The sequence below is a fragment of the Stegastes partitus genome, unplaced genomic scaffold (genome assembly GCF_000690725.1).
Source record: "Stegastes partitus isolate 25-593 unplaced genomic scaffold, Stegastes_partitus-1.0.2 Scaffold1860, whole genome shotgun sequence".
Lineage (NCBI taxonomy): Eukaryota > Metazoa > Chordata > Actinopteri > Pomacentridae > Stegastes > Stegastes partitus.
Window position 1 is genome coordinate 74,050 of NW_007579591.1, and position 19,007 is coordinate 93,056.

Below are 19,007 nucleotides of genomic sequence, written 5' to 3' on the forward strand. Positions count from 1 at the left end.
AACTAGACAGACATCATGGCTTGATCCTTTCATAATTTATCATTTCAAAAAATCCTCAAGAAAACTTTGGGAGATGCTAAAATATTTTCTCATGGCAGACAGCTTTAAAAGCTCTGAGTAAAAAGTAAAAAATACAAGGTCCTAATTCCCCTTTATTTTTTTAAATACATATATATATTTATTTAATCCCTTTGTGCTTCTTAGCAGATCTAAATGTCCTTGTCCTTCCCTAGAAACTGTTTTTTAGAGTCCAGCCACGTGAATATCTTTCATTTCATTCATAATCTTTGTGAGCAGCCATTGATTTCTACACTCCTGAGATCAGAAGCAGATTTCTTTTTGAGAATTTTTCTTTTCAGGAACTAAGGTCCCACCACATGTACAAATAAAACGTGACAGTTTTAGTGAAAAAGGCTTGAAATCAGATGAGGAATTCACGGGGCTGGACTCTTTCCCCTAAATAATCCCCCCCTCTGAAAACATTTGCCCCTTTCAGCATACAGATGTTGTAGACGTCCCTCACTTCCCTGCATGCTCCCTGCATTATTACCACTGTGCACTTCTCTTCTCAGTCATTTCCAGCGATCAGAGATGGACAGAAAGGTAATAGACACGAGATTCTGTTGAGCTCTGTCGAGATTTAAGGGTTTGTTGTTGAAACAGTAAATGACTGGTTTGAACACTGGTGAATGTGTGTCGTGACATGAGGTGAGAAAAAGTAGGTAAACATTGCACGTGCAGGTCGGTAAGTCATGGTTAAAAAATAGGTTTTCGTCTGTTTAAACCGATGCTCTGAAACTCAGGTGAGACGTTGTGGTCTGTGGGGGGAAAAAATGGAAGTTTGTGGCATGGAAAATGTGGAATCCTGCATCTCTCTCTCATTGGTCTGCTGCATTGCATGCTGGTTTAGCTGTATGATAGTTTATTGCAGCGAGTTTTATTCATTTAGTGTGCATCCACCAACCCCTTGAAGCTTCATGTGCAATTTATTTAAAATAAAGGTGATAGAGGAAGACAAACTTGAAGATTAGGGAAGGTAAATAGGTGCATAATGTATGTTTACAGTTCTAAAAAGGAGAGTACAGGAGGTTTGAAGCATCCATAAGTACAGTCACTAGTTTAGACCAAAACCAAAATTTAAACCACCTCTTATACTTCACTCTGGATCTTTCGTTTCTTTTGATTTCCCAAAAAGAACACTGTGAAGTAAGACAAAAAACCACCATGTTGAGGTTGTTAAAGGCTCCTTTCAATAATGGTGTCATTTGTTTAATGTTAGTCTCAAAACGAATGTGGTGATGATGTATTAATGTTCCCGTGCCGCACATATCGCCTTTACAAATCTCATTAAGTCTTGTTTTTGAAGAAGGGGAATACATGAATAGATTATCAGCTGATCTGATGAGGGTTCGCAGCAGCTCAGGATCCAACGCCGAGGGTTTGTTTTTGGTGGCTTGGCGGGCAGTCTGGCTCTGTTCTGGTGTTTTGGGCATGTCAGCTGGATGGATGATGCTTGGTCTGAAGGAAAAGACAGAACGCTGCCCTGTGTCTGCGCTCTCAACTCTTGTCACCGTCTGAGGGGAAATAAGTGTTGACAACATCCCTTGTTTTCTCTCTCTTTGTGTCTCTATGAACCCCAACCTCTGTCGCACACACTCCCATCTTCCATCCCTCGTTCTCACCTCCCTCCTTCCATCTGTGAATGTTTCTCCTCTTCCTTCCTTCCTTCTATCATCTTCTTCCCCTCCCCTCCCCTCAGTCAGAAGTTGAGTTTTAAGGAGCGGGTCCGGATGGCGAGCCCCCGCGGTCAGAGCATGAAGAGCAGGCAGACGTCCATCAACGACCGCCAGCGCTGTTCCCCCGGCAACGAGGTGGTGGGCAGCGGCGAGCTGATGGGCGGGAGTCCTGCGAAGGTGCAGAAGAGCTGGAGCTTCAACGATCGGACCCGCTTCAGGCCGTCGCTGAGGCTGAAGAGCCAGCCTCGCACTCCTGTCCCAGACGGTGAGCCTCGTGCTGGAACCGACCAGCAACACAGCTGACAAACCGCCTCCTCAGAACAAGATGCCAGTACAGCAGGTTCATGTAGTTTCTTAGACTTGCTGTGCAGCCAGACTTGGTTCAAATTCACACAAATTCATTTCACATCCTAGTGGAGATCCCAAAGTTTCCAAAGATGCCATATGTCAATGCGTCAGGCTGAATTTTGGGAAGATGATGCACATGATGGCTCCGTTTGAGACGATGACGTGTCGAATGGGAAAGAAAATGTATTTGTGGTTTAAATTTTTTACTTGCTGTAGAGAAACAGTCAGTAAAAAGCTGGAACAAGCTCACACAGAATACACAATTACATGCAAAAGTCTGGGCACCCATTGGCAAAATTTTGTTGGGTTTCGAGGTGAAAAGAAGTAAATCTCATCTGTGCAGCAAAAGACCTTGAATGAAAAGGTGAATGCACTCATACAGTGTCTAATAGAAGCATCCACCCTCCTTAAAGCTTTCCCCTTGTATTGCTTTCTATTGCATTAAGTTTAATTTTGATTATTTTGTCAAGAGTTTACTATAAAGACTTTTTCATGTCAAAGTAAGACCGATTCACTCCCTTTAGACTGACCTACAGGTGCAGCCAATTAGTGCTGGAGGTCACACGGTGCTGTAAATGTGAAATGATTGTAGGATAAAGACACTGGTATCTGAAAGGTCCAGTCACTGGGGAATCTATACTCCTGGGTCTTACTACACCATTAAGACAAAAGAGCACTCCACGTAACTCTGTGAAAAGGTTACTGAAAGGCACGAGTCTGGGGACGGATACGAGAAAACGTCCAAGTCGCTGAATATCACCTGGAGTCCAGTTAAATCTACAGAAAGAAATAGAGGGAATGTGGTGCCATGCATAAATCTGCTTAGAGCAGGCCGCAATCAAAAACTGAGTAACTGTGCAAGAAGGAGATGAGTGAGGGAGGCCACCAAGACACCTATGAATCCTCTGAAGGGGTTACAAGCTTCAACAGCTCAGATGGGAGAGACTTATCTTCACCTGATATAGCTTTATGGGAGAGTTGCAAAGAGAGAGATGTCATTGAAAAAGCTCCTATTAAATCTCAACTAGAGTTAGTTAAAAGGCATGTTGGAGACTCTGAAGTGGAAGGAGGTTCTTTGGTCTGAGGAGATGAAAACTGAGCTTCATGAGACTAACACAGACAAACACAGCATCCCTACTGTGAAGCACGGCAGTGGCAGCATCATGATGCTTCATAGCAGCACGACTTGTAAGGGTAGAGGGTAAAATGAATGCAGTGAAGTATAGGCGATATCCTACAGGACAGCTTGATGCAGTCGACAAGAGAACCGTGACTCAGGAGAAGATTTGTTTTCTAGCAAGACAATGAAGCTCCACAGAAACGGTTCAAGGACAACAAGGTGAAGGTTCTGGAGTGGCCGAGTCAGAGCACAGAACTTTGAAATTTGAAATTTGAAAAGGGCTGCTCCATCATGAACCTCATGCAACCTGATAGAACTTCAGCAATTGTGCAAAGAAAAGTAGTGAAAAATTTGTCCATAGGTGCCACTCTGATTGAGACACACAGGCTCGATGTGTGTTTGTGGTAAAGTACATCTACTAAATACTTCTCCAATAACGTATTTAACATCTTTAGTTAACTGACATTCCTTTACATAGAAATCTGCCTTTAGTTTGACATGAAAGATGTTTTTTTTTTGTAAATTCTTGTCAAAAAAGCCAAACTATAGTGACCACGATTCAGTCTTGAAAAGCAATAAAAGTGGGAAACTTCCAGGAGGTTGAATACTATTTATAGGCACTTTCTGATTTTTAAAATATTCAAACCCTAACAGTGCGCTCCCTCTCCGTTGTCGTGGTCGATTCTGAGGCATGCTTTGGATCAATTTCCAACTGTAGCTTCTTCTCAGTTTCTTGATTGACTGCAGGACATTAGCATCCAGAGTTTACTGATTAGAATGAGTGCAGTGGAGCTGGTGAGGTGTTCTTCTCATCACATGCTGCTCTTCTTTCTTTCTCCAAAGTGTGATTGGCCACAATCACCAAAGGTATGTTTGGAGAAATAAAAATGGTTTCAAGACTTATCTGGTAAATCCTGATTGATGTGCGAGGTGACATGACTTTCTTTCCAAATGATCTCTGCACAGTTCAAAGCCCCCGAGGTGACAGACAGAAAGTCTCAATTGGAAGAAAAAGCTTCTAACTTTGTCAGAATAAGTTTTGTTCAGGGTGAACTTCATCACTCTTACCGAGACACTGAGAAAGTAGGTTTTCACAGCCTTTTGCATTTTTCAGAATTCTTTGCAGGCTGTGATTATTTCACATTTCCATCAAAGGTTGTCCAAAGTTTCTTCTTTTAGATGAGCTGATTTTAGCCAAAACGACGCCACAACAACTTACAGTGACGGTCAAACTTGCTTGATCTAACGCTGAAGTGACCTTAAAGTCAAACATACAGACCTGTTTCATCAGTAATGTAGCTGTAAGCAGAACGCAATAAGTTTTTCATATACTGGTTGTCTTGAGCTTAAAATATGTGTTTAGCTTGAAGTAGGGTTGAATGGTTTGAAAATAGTCATTAATAATCTAAGTGTACATGTTTTATAGGGTTAAAGGTGTCTCAGTGTGGTTCTTTTTAAATTATGTTGTCGCAAATTTCAATACAGTGTTTATTTCCATTCAATATGACCTCAGATGTATTCATATCCTCCCATTAAAGAAGGAAAAAAACAGCTTCAGTCACTGAAATAAGTTGAAATTGACAAAAGTAGCAATAAATAAGAATTTTATGAACATCATGACGTTGCTTTTGAATTGTGGTTCAACAGAAATATTTTTAAAAAACAAGAAAACAAGCTTGATGGGACCTGTAAACTAACATTTAGTTGAACAACCCTTTGAGCCAATCACTGCATCAGGTATTCTCTGTAACTCTCAGTCAGACTTGTGCACCTGTTGACAGGTGTTCTGACCCACTGCTCATCAGCAAAGAGCTCTCATTTGTCCTGGGACTTTTTTTTCTTTTTTTTTTTTTAATTATTCTTTTCAACCACAATTCAAAAGTAATGTCTTATTTCACTAAATTATAATTTAGCACATTTTTATTTATTATTACTTTTTTTAGTTTCTAGTTATTTGAGTGTGAATTTTTCCTTTTCTCTAATGGAAGGGTGTGAATACATTGGAGATCTCCTAACAGCCTTACATGAACCCTCATTTGAAATCTCAATTTAACAATTTTTTGCACTTTAAAGGAGGTATAGATTATATATTTCTGCACACGGTTCCCTGTAACTTCCGCCCGACAAAAACAGACGAAACTGCTGACTTTTTAAATTGCCCCTCTGCTTCTCCTCTTATTCCCTCGTGTCATTTGTTTGAACTGATTTTATAACCTTTAATATGCACTAAATCATTTTGCACGGTGCTTCCCTCTTGCTCTTTCTCTTTATTTCTGTCCACATCACCCACTCTCGTAATTATAGGCGGTATTAAGGATATATATATACCCTCTTCTCTCACCTTACATAGCTGAGCTGGCGAAACGCTGCCCGTTGCTGCGCATCCCGTCCAAGCAGAACATAAATTTTCACCTCCTAAAAGCCAAAATAGTATCAGTTTGAAACATTCTTGGAGACTCCTGTCAGGAGCCGCTATGCAGAGAGTGTTTTATAGGTTTGAAGGCTGGAAACGATTCTCCACGGGGCCGCATTCGCTGATGACACAACGCTCTGTCTCTCTCAGTGGACGCAGGCATGGCCACGGAGGACTCCTTCGACGAGAGAGGCTGCCATTGCGACGTTACAGTGGAGGACCTGTCAGCTGCCCTCAAAGCTGTCATCAGAGCTGTCAGGTGAGCTGCTGCTGTCCAGAGCATCTCTACATCACCAAAGTCTCTGAAACCTTTGAGGACCAATAACTCACAAGTGAAGAATTAAGCATATTTTTTCAATATCAAGTGAGAAAATGAGGAAAGTTTTACTGTTTTTGTCACAGATGGGGGTCAAATATGCAGTTTTTTTCTTCCACAACACAGCTTCAACCCAACAGCTAGTATGTTATCATCTTCAGTTAAGTTAGGACCAGTCGTCTGCCAACACCAGCCCGGTGGAGCAGCTCTCGTCTTCATTTGTTTTCAAATTTTCAGGAAAAATGAGCTTGACAAGAATAATAATTATTACATCTTACATCCTCGTGTCTTTGTGGTTTACATGAAGCTGCTGCTGGGGGTTGGTCAGCTTTGATATATTTGCATTGTAAAAAAATAAATCAACAAAAATCTGTAAATTTATGGAATTTTTCCTTTTTTGTTTCCTTTTTTTTTTTTTTTTTTAAATACACAGACATATCAGTAAAACTACAAAAATATTCCCTAAATGGACGTGTCAGATGTAAAATATCAGTAATTTCCCAGACTGGGATTAATAAAGTATTTTTCTATTTTATTCTATTCTATATCACTAAAAACCTTTAGATTTGAATAACTATAAGATTTCTACTTTCTTACATAGTATTTTAATTTTAAATTTTTTTTTAAAGAAGAGGCAAATTTATTGTCATTTCACAAACATGTTGTTTTAATTTTTTAATTAATTATTTTTTTATTTTTAATTCAAGTTCAATACTGTAATGAAATTAAATAAATAACAATAATTCCATAGTTTTATGCACATAAACGTTCTTCATTGGACAATAACAAGATTTTTTTAAATACGATCTTGTGTAAAAATTAAGGCAGCAAAATGTTTTTTAAAAAGGAGAATTACTGTAATTTTATATAATGTCTATTTTCTATTATTTTCCATTATTTTCCATCTTTTTTTCTCTGTCTTTTTTTGGTTTTGTTTTGTTTTTCAACAAAGACAGAACAGATAGAACAGAAGGAAACAGGCACAAAACAGACATTTCTTATCCAGGAGCCGTGACTTCATGAAATCCACCATAAGCCTCATTTATAAAACCACTAATGGTCATTTGAACACTTTGCTTTAAGCAGATTCAGGGCAGAGGCAGGTCATTCAGATTTATTGTGCAGCCATTTGAATTTAGTTTGTATTCTTTTCTAATTCTCAGCATGAAGGCAAACAAGCTATTTAAAAGCTTTAGATATTTAAATTAAAACACTTTTTCCTCTTTGGTGAGCGACGGAAACCCCGCTGCAAAGTGAGAGGGTTTATTGAAATCAAAGAGGAGATTCAGGTTGATCTCTGAGTGCCGGTTTTATCTGTTTCTACATATTTGAGGCTTAGTGGAACAGATAAAATGCATCTTATCGATCACATAATCATCTCCTCTCTCAGGGCTTATCTTCTCACCGTCGTTCATTGATTTTGAAACCTCAGTGACAGCTCACTGGAGTCAAGAGTTGTCGATCAGCGATGCGCCTGAACCGCCTCCTTTATTTTTATTTTATCTCTTTTTTTGTCGATCGTATAATCTTTTCCGCGTTGTAGTCTTTTGAAGTCGGGTCAGGTTCCCTGCATCTCACTTCAGAGGCTGTTTATGATGTGTGTCTCTGTTTGTATTGATTGGGACGGTCCAGTGTGCTGGCCTTGAATGATTAAATGTGTGAAAGTAGCAGCACCTAATAGAGGAAGGCACACACAAGTAGCACGTTACCACAAATCAGATGTAGAAAATGATGATTGGTGCAGCCGCAGGAGAGCGAACTGAATCCATAACACAACCCAAAAAGACAACAAACCCCCTGCATGGATTCACTCCCCTATACGTGCAACACTAGATGAGAACAACATACATTCATTCATGAGAGGTCCACATGATGCTGGGATCCCTCAGGTGGTGCTTTTTCAAACCCGTTCCCTGTTTTTCTTCCCTTTTCCGCAACATCTTTCTCTCTTTATCTATATGAGCCACTGCTGGGTTTGAAGGCTTTGCCTGGGGGGGAGTTTTCATGCAGTCCTGGACGGAGTGTTGTGTTTTGAATGCGTGTGGTGGTGGTGGTGGTGGAGGTGGTGGTGGTGGAGGTACAGACTCTGCTCTCCTGCACCGGCACCGGCACCCTGTGAGCAAGTGTTTATCCAACTGGCGCCGAATGATTCTCTCACTCCACCGCTTCTTCTCACCCTCGCCATATTTTTTTTTCATTGTGAAATTGTCTATTTTCAACCCTCAGAAAAGGAGGATTTTGCATAAGAAATTGAACATTGGTGGGAAAATTGACTCAGCTGCGAATCCAATCTTAGTTATACGTGACTTTAGCATTTCCTGGTTCAAATCCTAGCTGATCTGGATGTTTCCCTTCTTCTATTTCTCCACATTTTCCATCTTTCTTCACTGTTGCTGTCTCATAAAGGCAAAAACACCCAAAGAAAAGCTTTAAGTTTGACCATAAGGCACATTATCAGACCTGATTTCTGGGATTCTCCTCATCCCTGTTTATAAAATCAATATTTTATACCCAGTGAGGCTGCGTGAACAGTGCAGCGCCGTGTCTGTTCAATAATTAAAAGAAAATGAGTCATTCGTGTAAAAAAACCTGATTCCGCTCTCGTCTTTTTCCTCGCAAATGAAAGCTCTGAAATTTTAATCCGAGATGGGAGCCAAGTGCGAGATTTGCAGCGTTGCATCTTTTAATCATCCCCCAATTAATGCTGTTAGCGGTTAATGTTGTTGCTAATTGTGTTAAACGTTTCTCCCTCTATCAGTCACTCCGACTCGTTCTTTGCTTTTCTTCTAATTGATCCCACCGTGATTATGTGTGCTAAAGAGATTAAAATGTTAAAGCGTGATAACAGTCTCTGCCCATATGGCCCACAAAAGTCTATAAATGAGCTGCACGATTGCACACTTGTCACTACTTTCTTAATGTACTTAATTATCTTTAGTAATGTCGTGCACTGGAGCTAACTCTTGGGGTGTTTCAGTTGAGCTGTGTTCTTATCAATCTCTGATTTAAACTTTCTTTCTCAGCACAGTTCAGTTACAAGGTTCAGTCAGGATTTGTTATTTTAATAAAGAGCGGTTAGGTAACAATTTCAAGTGGAATATTTTCAGACTGAGCTTTTTTTTCAAGTCGTGTTCCCATCTCAATGATTGATTAGTACCAGTATCCAGTCAGCCATTGCTTCAGTTTTTCTGGACTTATATCAGATTTGCAGTTCCTCAGATAAAGTTCCTCCTCCGTCCCGCTCCCACCCACCCTCCGGCCGGCCCGCCCGCCCAGCAGGCCGCCTCCATGGGCAGCCGGAGCCCAGGGCTTTCCCAGGGTGTCAGGTTGAGGGCTGGACGCCCCCCTCCCCTGTCAGGACTGTTATTACAGAGGGTCATCTGTCACCGTTGTTTCCATTCGGACGGCGAGAAAAACAGGCAACTGGAAGGGAGCAGGAGGCGCCGGGGAGTCCGAATGAGACGAGAACACGGATCTCCTTACCTGCATCAATATTATTCACCCAGCAGTGGCTCCGTTCGCCAAACAGAGGACAGATAGAAGGCTGCACTCGGGTTTCAGAGGCGTTTTTGGGCTGTTGTGGATTTGACAAGAGGAGCAGGAAACATTGGCTTCCCATTAGATACTCCTGAGAGTTCATGTTATCTTTATTACACTCAAAAAAAAAAGAAGAAAAAAGATCAACAAGTGAGATGAAGTGAGGAGCCTCGTGTGGGTTTTCTCAAAGCTGCTGCTTCCATCTAATGGTTAGTTGGAGTCATTACACCTTCAGCATCTCTGCTCTGTCTCACTTTGCAGGATCATGAAGTTCCACGTAGCGAAGAAGAAGTTTAAGGAGACGCTGCGTCCGTACGACGTGAAGGACGTCATCGAGCAGTACTCTGCAGGACATCTGGACATGCTGTGTCGCATCAAGAGCCTTCAGACCAGGTGAGGGAACAAACTCACCTCAGAATCACTGTTTTCTCCATATTGAAGCGTATTGACCTCTCTGATCTTCATGATGACTAATTTTACTGAAACGTGTGCAGGTGGGTGTCATCGCTAAGCTGCAGCACAAATAAATATAACAGACATGAGGGTGGTTCAAAAAGTTCTCAGCCTCGATACAAGAGGCGTAATTTCTGTTTTGGGGGGTTTGCAATAGAGCCTCATGTCTCTATCCATAAAAACTCAAATGTTTCTCATCGTTTATTGATCCGAATTTGAAGAATATGGAAGTTTTGCAGACACTTTTTGCTCAACCTAATCTGGGTAACTTCCTCAGCAGAGTTGTGACTCGGGATGAGACGTGTTGGAATCAATGGAAGTAGTTCAAGCAGGTTTTCTGCAAGGAGATGACGTCTGTGTTTTCAGACAGTAATGATGAAGTCAGAGGAGAATCTGGAGGCTGAAGATGTGACCTAGAGATAGTGAAGCATGAACAACAGTAGACCGAGTGCGTTAAAGGTGAAGATAAGATAAGATAAAACTTAATTAATCCTGAAGGAAAATGAAATGCAGCGTCTAAAAGTAGAACGCAATAAGACATGGGTGCAATATATGACTGAAATAAAAATAACTGAGCCGAATGAAGGCTGGACTAGAACAGTAAAAAGTAATCCTGGCAGTTTTACTGAAGCACAAACAGTCCTGTGATGTTTCCCGGTGAGGCCGAGGCAGATGTATGCACACCCACGTAGCTTATAAACAGAACACACACACACAGCTGTATGTTTGCTCAACGTAAACCGTGCTTCTCATTATTTATGACTTTTTCTATTTTTAAAGGGTTTTTTTTAAATCATTTCTTTACATTTCACTGTGCCGACTGTATAAACATGTGACAGCTCTTGTTGCTGCAGATGTCGCTGCTCTTCCTGCTCGCTCCAGCGGTTATAAATCACTCCACAGAAAACCCTTTAGAATAAAAACTGTCACCGACTTCCACCTTTCTCATGCGGAGTGTGTGTCTGTACATGTGGTGTGTGTGTGTGTCCCCTCTCTCTCCCAGACTAGACACTGTAGTGGGTCCCCCTCCGAGGCCTTTGAGCAGCCGGGCCAAGACCTTTTCCTCTCCCTCCCTGCATTTATATTACAGCCAGGCCCGGAAGAAGCAGTCTGCATTGGGGTTAGAGCTGCCCCGTCCTCCCGCCGACCGCTCCCCACTAACCTGCGTCCAACAGCATGCATTTACAGATTTTTTTTATTTTTGCCAAATCTAAAAATGAATTTCCTTCCAAATCTGAGGTACTAGTGGTTGGCCCAGGTGTGGCTGTAGCTTCAGCTTTGATGAATCATTTATTAATCAAAACAGGCTTCAACAGAGGTCATTCAGGAGCTCAAACATCGGGTTTGAATTTGGATTTACTTCGTGATGCATCTTCGAAATCTCTTTTTGAGGTTTTTACCTGGTTCATCTTGACATTTACTGCATGTACAGTAATACAATAAAAGGCTTTTAAATGCACAAATTAGACTTTCCTTCATGTCACACTAGAAAATGTGTGATAATCCTGATTTGAGCGACTTAAAGACCTCGACTAGTTGTAGGTGTCTGCAGACGTAACAAGAGCGAATCAAAACTCTGGAATCTATTTACACCAAACAAGTGCTTTTTTCAAGCTCTTGCCAACTTTTACAATGCAATATGATTTTTATTTTATATTTTTTTGTTTAACTTACTCTTACTTTCATGCCTGAATCACATGTAGCGTTAGGCTCTTTATCAAAATCGTCTTTTTCACCTAAATTACAAGCAAATCTGCATTTATTATATCACCAGGGGGCACTAAAATGCACTTAGTGATTGGGGATTTTTTTATGTAAAGTTGCTTCCAGCTCTTGGTATTGGCTGTCATCTTTAATGCTGAATGATAAGCAGTAAGAATAACATAGTGTTTGTTGTCTGAGTGTTGGTATGAAGCAAAAGCTGTAGATCCACACAGAGCGCATGAATCCGGCTCGTCTACTGTGTCTCATTAGGAGTCCGACTAGATTTCTGTTACATCAGTCGTCTTCACAGGGGGACGTTTTCACAGCTTTAGTCTCTGTTGGTGACAGAAACGGCAGAAAAGTCCAAAACTGATTCTTCAATTTTGTGTGATTTAACTAAATAACTCAATTTGCAAATCACTGGCAGTCACTAACAGATTACCGTCAATATCGACCTTCAGAAATCCATTTTATCCTTCCTCTCTGTGCATCTATACGCTTTTGTTATTTGCTGTCGGTGAGTGATGTGTTCATTTGTGCAAACTTCAGAGTGTGTGAGTGAGACAGAGAGAGAGAGTTGTATCTGACCGGGTCTTTCTCCTTCCTCCAGACCGACCAGTGCGGCGGGCTCTGGTCCCAGCCTAAGTAGCCGATCCAGGAACATGTCCTCTCCTGCCCTGCACTATTATTACAGCAACAGCAAGAAGAAGCCCTCTGACTCAGGGTTGCTTTTATTTCACTTGATTTAGAGTAGAATATAATCCCATTAGTTACTGCTTTGGTGAACGTTAGTTTCCCCCCCTGCAGTCCCCCGGAAGTGTCTGACTGCAAACAGATGCAAATTATCTGCATTTTAATTAACTTTCTTGGCAGAACCAGATGGTTGGAGTTTACGCTAGAACATGCAGTGACTACTGGAGGGTTTGCACAACCACAGAAAATTGATTTTGCATAATAAATTCCTTATTTGTATCCCAAAAATGTGATTATTCTAAAGCGATAAACTCCACCCACATGGTAAGGTTTTAATTAACCCCGTCACACAGTCGTGTTGATTCACGTGAGTAGAGAACGCACAGAAACCCGAATGCATCTGCTCGACGCCACATTAGGTCTCATCCATAGTTCCATGCTTCATCCTTCCTTTCATCCAAGGGAGGACACGTTATTGTGTGTGAATGTCGCTAACCTGTGTGAGGTGTTTTTCTGATTTATTTACGTAGTGTTGCGCCAGATTATGTGCAGGATGTGCAATTAAACGCAGCTAATGCGACATTATTTTTGTGTCAAAGAGCAAAGAGCCTCATTTGACTGGTTAGTTAATCTGGTAATTTGAACGCAGCAGAGCATGCAGCACGTCTTTAGGCGTCACTGCAATTTTTTTAAATCTCCTTTTTGGTTTGTTGAAGTGGAAAATGAAGTTTGTGAAATGAATAAGCGATGACGCACATTCTTAATAGCCTCAGTGTTGGTGTTTTTAAAGCATAAGGATGTTTGTGTATGTTGTATTTGTGAGCTTAATTCTGACATGTAGTGCTCATAAGTGGCTTTTCCTGCCCTTAATTTTGACTTGCAGACAATGTGGTTTCTCCTGGTGCATGTTGGTTTTCATGTGTGAAATGTTTAGAAAGGTTATATTGAACTGTAAGAAAAACCCATGCACTCTATAAACTGTAAATGTAATCATCCATCACTACCGAAAAACTTTTTGGAGATTCTGTGTTTTTGATGCACTCGAGCCGTGTGTGTGTTGTACTAACTCGAATCTTAACACCCCGCTGTTGCTTTAGGTTTTGTTTTCTGACATGGGATAACCTGACATGACGCTCGGACGCCGACTTATATTACAACGTCATTATTTTTCCAATGTAATAACATCGGTATGTGTGTGTGTATATCAGGGTGGATCAGATTCTGGGAAAAGGCCAGATTCCTGTGGACAAGAAAATGAGGGACAAGCTGCACCCAGATGGAGACTCTCTGGAGGGCATGAGCATGCTGGGACGTGTATGTAAAGTGGAGAGACAGGTGTGTTGGGGGGAAAATATCAGAGACGGGAAAGACTAAGTCAGCACAACTGTTTCGAAATGCGATTACAAAATTTTATTACCTAATAATGTTGATGATATATCTGGAAGGGGTTGATTTGGGCTGTTAACCAAAACCAGTGACTCAGGATTTACTTTGCCAAGTACTGAGACAGCTCCGCATTAAGAAAACTCTCACTATTGCAGGAAGCGTTTCCTCTTTCCGTGTTCTCACTCTTTTCTCTTGCATCCAGGTAACGTCCATCGAGTCGAAGTTGGACTCCTTGCTGGACGTTTACCGCCAAGTCCTGCAGAAAGGCTCTTCTGCGCTCACCCTCTCCTCCCTGCCCCTGTTTGAGCTGGACAACCATCAGCACCACAACTCCAGCTACCCCACCTCCATCATCGGCAGGGACCTCCCCTCCCCGCAGGGTGGCAATTCGGTCGGAGGCGGAGGAGACAACAATACCGGCATGCACCGCTCCCTCAGTGCCAACCCGAGAGGCTTGCGGCTCATCCTGGCGCCCGCTGACGACGACGGTCCTCCGGACTCGGCGCCTCCATCCTACCCGCCATCCACAGCCTCGCTCTCCCCGTCGCCCCTGCTGCCCCCCGACAGCCCCTACCCAACCCTGGTCACCCCGAACTCCAAAAAAGCACACTTCCCTGACCTGCCGCCTCCGCCTCCCTCAGCGGGGAGTTTCACCCTCCAGCTGCCCCCCATGGTGCACCCGTCTCACCTCCGATGCCCTCCTGAACCTGTCCCGGATGATGATCTGACAGGTGAGGTGGTGGCAGGTGAGGGCAGCCTGGGCCCCGCTGTTGTTGTGGGATGCAGCGTGGACCAAAAGGAGGACAGTGAGGCGGGCTCTGTCCAGGGAAGGGTGCAGCTGCGGGAGAAGCCTGGCTTGAAACCCGAGGGGGTCTGGAGGAGGCACATGAGCCTGGAGGTGAACCCCCTGCTGCTTCTCTCATCCAGCCCAGAAGGGAGGCCCTCAGACTGGGAAGGCAGTCTGGGGAAATCCCTCTCTGCGCATAATCTCAGCCAGCCTTTGACCAACCGTGCCCCCGGTCTGTCCTCTGCACTCAACAACAGCAGCAGCAGCAACAGTAGCGAGCGTGGCAACGCCCACAGTCACCTCAGCAACTGGGATGGAACAGAACTCTTCATTCGTGAGCCGACAGCAGAACATTTCAATTTTCTGTCCCAGGGACCCAGCAGCAGCCCCTCGGACCTTTTACAGACTGTGGAGGAGGCTGTGCTTCACCCGAAGGGAAACTCAGAGTTCCTCAGTCAGTCCTCACACATACAGCTGGCATAACCACACACACACACACACACACACACACACACACACACATACTGTACGTACACACCATTGTGGGTGAAGCCACTTTTTAAAGTATTTTTTACACGACACCACACAGATTATGTTGCAGATTTTACAATTAGATATTTGTATATGGACGAACAATGTTTTGATATTTCGTCTGACATGATTACGTCCAGTTTATTATCCTGAACACTTTCTATAGGCTACAAACATGACTACAGCCTGTAGAACAGAAGAATGTATTCGTGCAAGTGGCCATAATCATGTCAGACAAAATATCCAAACAATACACAGATAAGAAAAACAGCTTTGTAGGCGAAAAGGTAATTTTATTGACTTTATACAGAAAGGGTCACACTTTTCATATTCAACAGTATAAAGTGCAAAAAAAAAAAGAGAGCTTTATTTGAAATGCAGAAGAAAGAATGAATCCGTTTCTGAGCCTGCAGTCTGACTCCTGCCAGTGCAAATTAAATAATATTGATTCATCACAAAAACGACTGTGTAAAGTTAGCTTTCTGGGCTCAAACCAAAGAACCGAATTTGGGCTCATTGGCCACAAAAAGTCTAACTTTTCATAGCAGAAATTAAAGGAAGCAGAAGAAAACTGAGTGTAATTCTCTCTCAGCTGAAACTAGTTGCAACTCCCCAAGTTTAAAGTGTTGATTAACCTCATCAGATCTTTCCCAACATGAGGTGAAGCCAGTGAGCGCAGCTACATGCACAACACTTCCATACACACACACACACAGACACGCAGAAACACACAACCATCGACCGCAACCACCACCAAGAAACGCCAACCTGACGAAGAGCTGAGACTGACTAAAGACTTATTTTTCATACAAGTGCTTGTATTCAGAGACTTTCTTGGAAGAGGAGGAGAGTCACTCACTCCGCTTACTCAGTGTCTTTCTTTGGCAACGTAAAATGTCATCTTTTTACTTACGCTTTCATACATATCACTGCATGGACGGTTCCCAAAAAACACACACGAATGGTAGGATAATAACGGGGCGAGGCCTGGCGCGAGTTAAAGGCCGAACCCTCGGCATGTATTCAGACCACAGACGTGTCATTCTGTTCATTCCACACAACTGCAAGAGATCTTAGTTTATGCTGATATGGTTGCTTAGTTTCATCTGTCAGCAAAATGTCGGTAAATTTGGATGCAGCACATCTAATGGAAAAAATGGCCCATCAGCAGTCCCTTAAGACAAGCGCTGGACCACCTCCTGCTCGGTTCTGGACGGTAGCCTGGCCAGTTAGTTGTCCGAATGCTGAATTGCAGCAGACGTATAAAGTGGGCTTCCTCTGCCAAGCATGAGAAGCTGCATGTCGAAGCAGCCGAGAGCAGTCGCACATCTGCCGGATGTCCTTCTGCATGTTGGAATCATCCAAACCTTTAATGAAGAGGTACGAACAAAATCTGCCTATACGAAAAACACTATATTCTAATTTGAACTAATTTGATAGTAGTTACATGGATAATCCACTTAATGTAAAATTTTCTAACAATCATACATTTAAAGGCCATTTAATGTTTTTCTTTTTCCTTTTTTTTTTTGTTTGACAAACCCTTACTTTTTACTGGGTGCTGGTTGCACCGCGTGCATCAACAATTATTATAGGCTGCTGCACTGACATTATTCCCTCTTCTGGGTCAAAAGTTAAATACGCTGTGCACACGTTCACCCGAGGAGCCCGTGACAATTATGTACTGTAGTATGCACACACTGTCGTTGATCCGGTATGCATGTCGTTGCTTTATCCACATGTGCTGAAAAGGTCAGCATTTTATATACTCACTTATTAAAATAGAAGAGAATAATATCAACACAAAGGGAATTTTGAAAGGAGAATCTCGAGTGATGTTGAGAATAAATGTGGCCCCTTTTTAGCTTTGCTGCCGCCCTCCGAAAGATCACTTATAATTTAGCAGGATTTTGAATGTGCATGCACTTCCTTTTCATTCATCTCAATCCTAATCAAATATAGTTTTGTCCATTTCCAGAACAGGGCTGAATGTTTTTTTTTTTCCTGACAGATATTGCAATTTGATTTACAGTAGATATATATCTTTAAAGTGAACCTTCTGTGTGGTTTTCACTGTGTGACAGATTGAAAAGAGCATCAGAGCATGAGATACCATCAACAGCGTGACTCTCACACATGGACGACGGCTTGAATTTGTGAAACCACTGACAGTTTAAACCAGACTCCCTGTGTGATCCCAAACTGCAGTCTTTCCAATCTGCTAAATGCATTTTTGCAATTTTGATGAATTGTTCAGCCCTAATTCAGATGTTTTCACTGGCAGGCTTTTGGGGGGGAAAAAAAGTGCTGCAAGTGTCTTAATTGTTTTCTCCTGCTTGTAGATGGTGACTGCTCTTAAAGGAGAATTATGCACAAAACCACGTCAGCCATCTTTGTTTTTGTCAGCCGTCTGTTTTGTACGCAGTCGCAGCAGTCTTAACAAAAATGTATTTTAACGTGCTAATGACGTCCCTTATTCATCATTATTGTTTTCGGTTATACTCCCCGGTGAATAAGTGCTTAGCAAATTAACATTCTGTAGTTGATTATAACAAATATTATCTTCTAACAAATGACAGCTGTTAACACTTGTAGATTGATTTTATTTTTGAGATATTCTATAGCCCACGCAGGACTCGTTCTGCTATGATGAAGTATATTATCGTCATGAAAGCACAGTGGTTTCTGGTGAGATTTGAGGAGCCTGAAAATGTGACATGGTAGTTTGATGCTTAATATTGGAATAGATTTGTTGTAGTTCTTGAGTTTTGCTACATATGAAAAGAAGCCAACCAAAACCTATCCGTTACTTTGGAGCCAGACATCGAACACATACTGAATATACTTAAAAGCCCACAAACTCCCAGCCAGTTGGGGAATGGGATGGATTATTCCCCTCCATAGAACATGCTCATTTTTGCAATCTGTAAATTGCTTAAGGGTGCCTTTCTTACATATGAAAAGCCTTTTATTTTTGTTCCTTCACAGAGCTATAAAGGCCTCATCTGCCTCCAGCTTATAGCATACTGTATAGCTGAAGTAAAACTGCTCATTTTGGGTTAGGCATCCGGTTCATTTAGGTCATGTAGCTTTAGCCACAGACTTTATAATGGCTTTGATGGCTAATAATACCATTTCTCTACTGCTTGAACAGTAATTTATTACACAACTGGCCTTAAAGCTTGATAATGTTAACATTATTATTACTTTGAAATTAATTTATTAAAGTGCACATTATGTTCTCTGGATGAGAAATGTAAAAATAATTTTATTATTCATTAATAAAGTACGGATTAACTAAAAACGATTCGTTTCTTTTGTCTTTTTTTGTCAAGCTGATCAGTTTACTTTCAGTAACTATGACTTTTCTGGTGAAATGTTTTTCTGAACCACATGAAACCAGGTACTTCTGACAGAAAATGTTTACACTGATTTTGTTGCTATTTAAAGATTTCACATTATTAAGAAGTGTATGGACAGTATAAAAATGCATCTGTTTATATTTTTAAGTAAAGAATCTGTGCATGTTTTTATTAAAGTGTACATGATTTAGGTTTAGCTGAAGCTTGTGTACAGACTCCTAAACACTGTATGGAGGAAAACTGCTTTGAATGGTTTTGGAGACAAGTGCACATTGCTTAAAACATAAAATAAAATGCAATAATGACCCAGAACCGGCAGCAAAAGAAAGAAAATGCAAAACAAATGATGGGATGTTTATGTAGATTGTAGTGTCAGCAGACAGCTGGACTTCTCTGAATTTCTTGAAGACTTCGCCTCTCCTTCTTTTTAGTTTTTGGTCACCACAAGTCCATGCAACAACCCAAAAGCTTCAGAACCTTCTTGCCAGGACAAAACTCAGCCAGTAAACCTGCATCTAAAAGCCAAGTGAGACTCCTTTGAGGACAGAAATGTTCACATTTAGCACAGAGAAGACAAGCTAGTATAAGAGAGAAGTTAAGGAATCTCCAAACAGCAGGGTT

The 19,007-nt window shown here is 41.7% G+C and overlaps 1 protein-coding gene across 1 annotated transcript in view; it reads left to right on the top strand.

The window, feature by feature from the left end:
* LOC103372932 (potassium voltage-gated channel subfamily KQT member 4-like) overlaps positions 1 to 18,328 on the top strand; it is a 42,930-nt gene extending 24,602 nt beyond the window's left edge. The window contains 6 exon segments of the mRNA XM_008302709.1: positions 1,760 to 2,001; positions 5,768 to 5,876; positions 9,732 to 9,863; positions 10,927 to 11,043; positions 13,529 to 13,655; positions 13,909 to 18,328. Of these exon segments, the coding sequence (XP_008300931.1) occupies positions 1,760 to 2,001; positions 5,768 to 5,876; positions 9,732 to 9,863; positions 10,927 to 11,043; positions 13,529 to 13,655; positions 13,909 to 14,976 (1,795 nt within the window). The 3' untranslated portion in view covers positions 14,977 to 18,328.
* Positions 18,329 to 19,007: the final 679 nt, after the last annotated feature.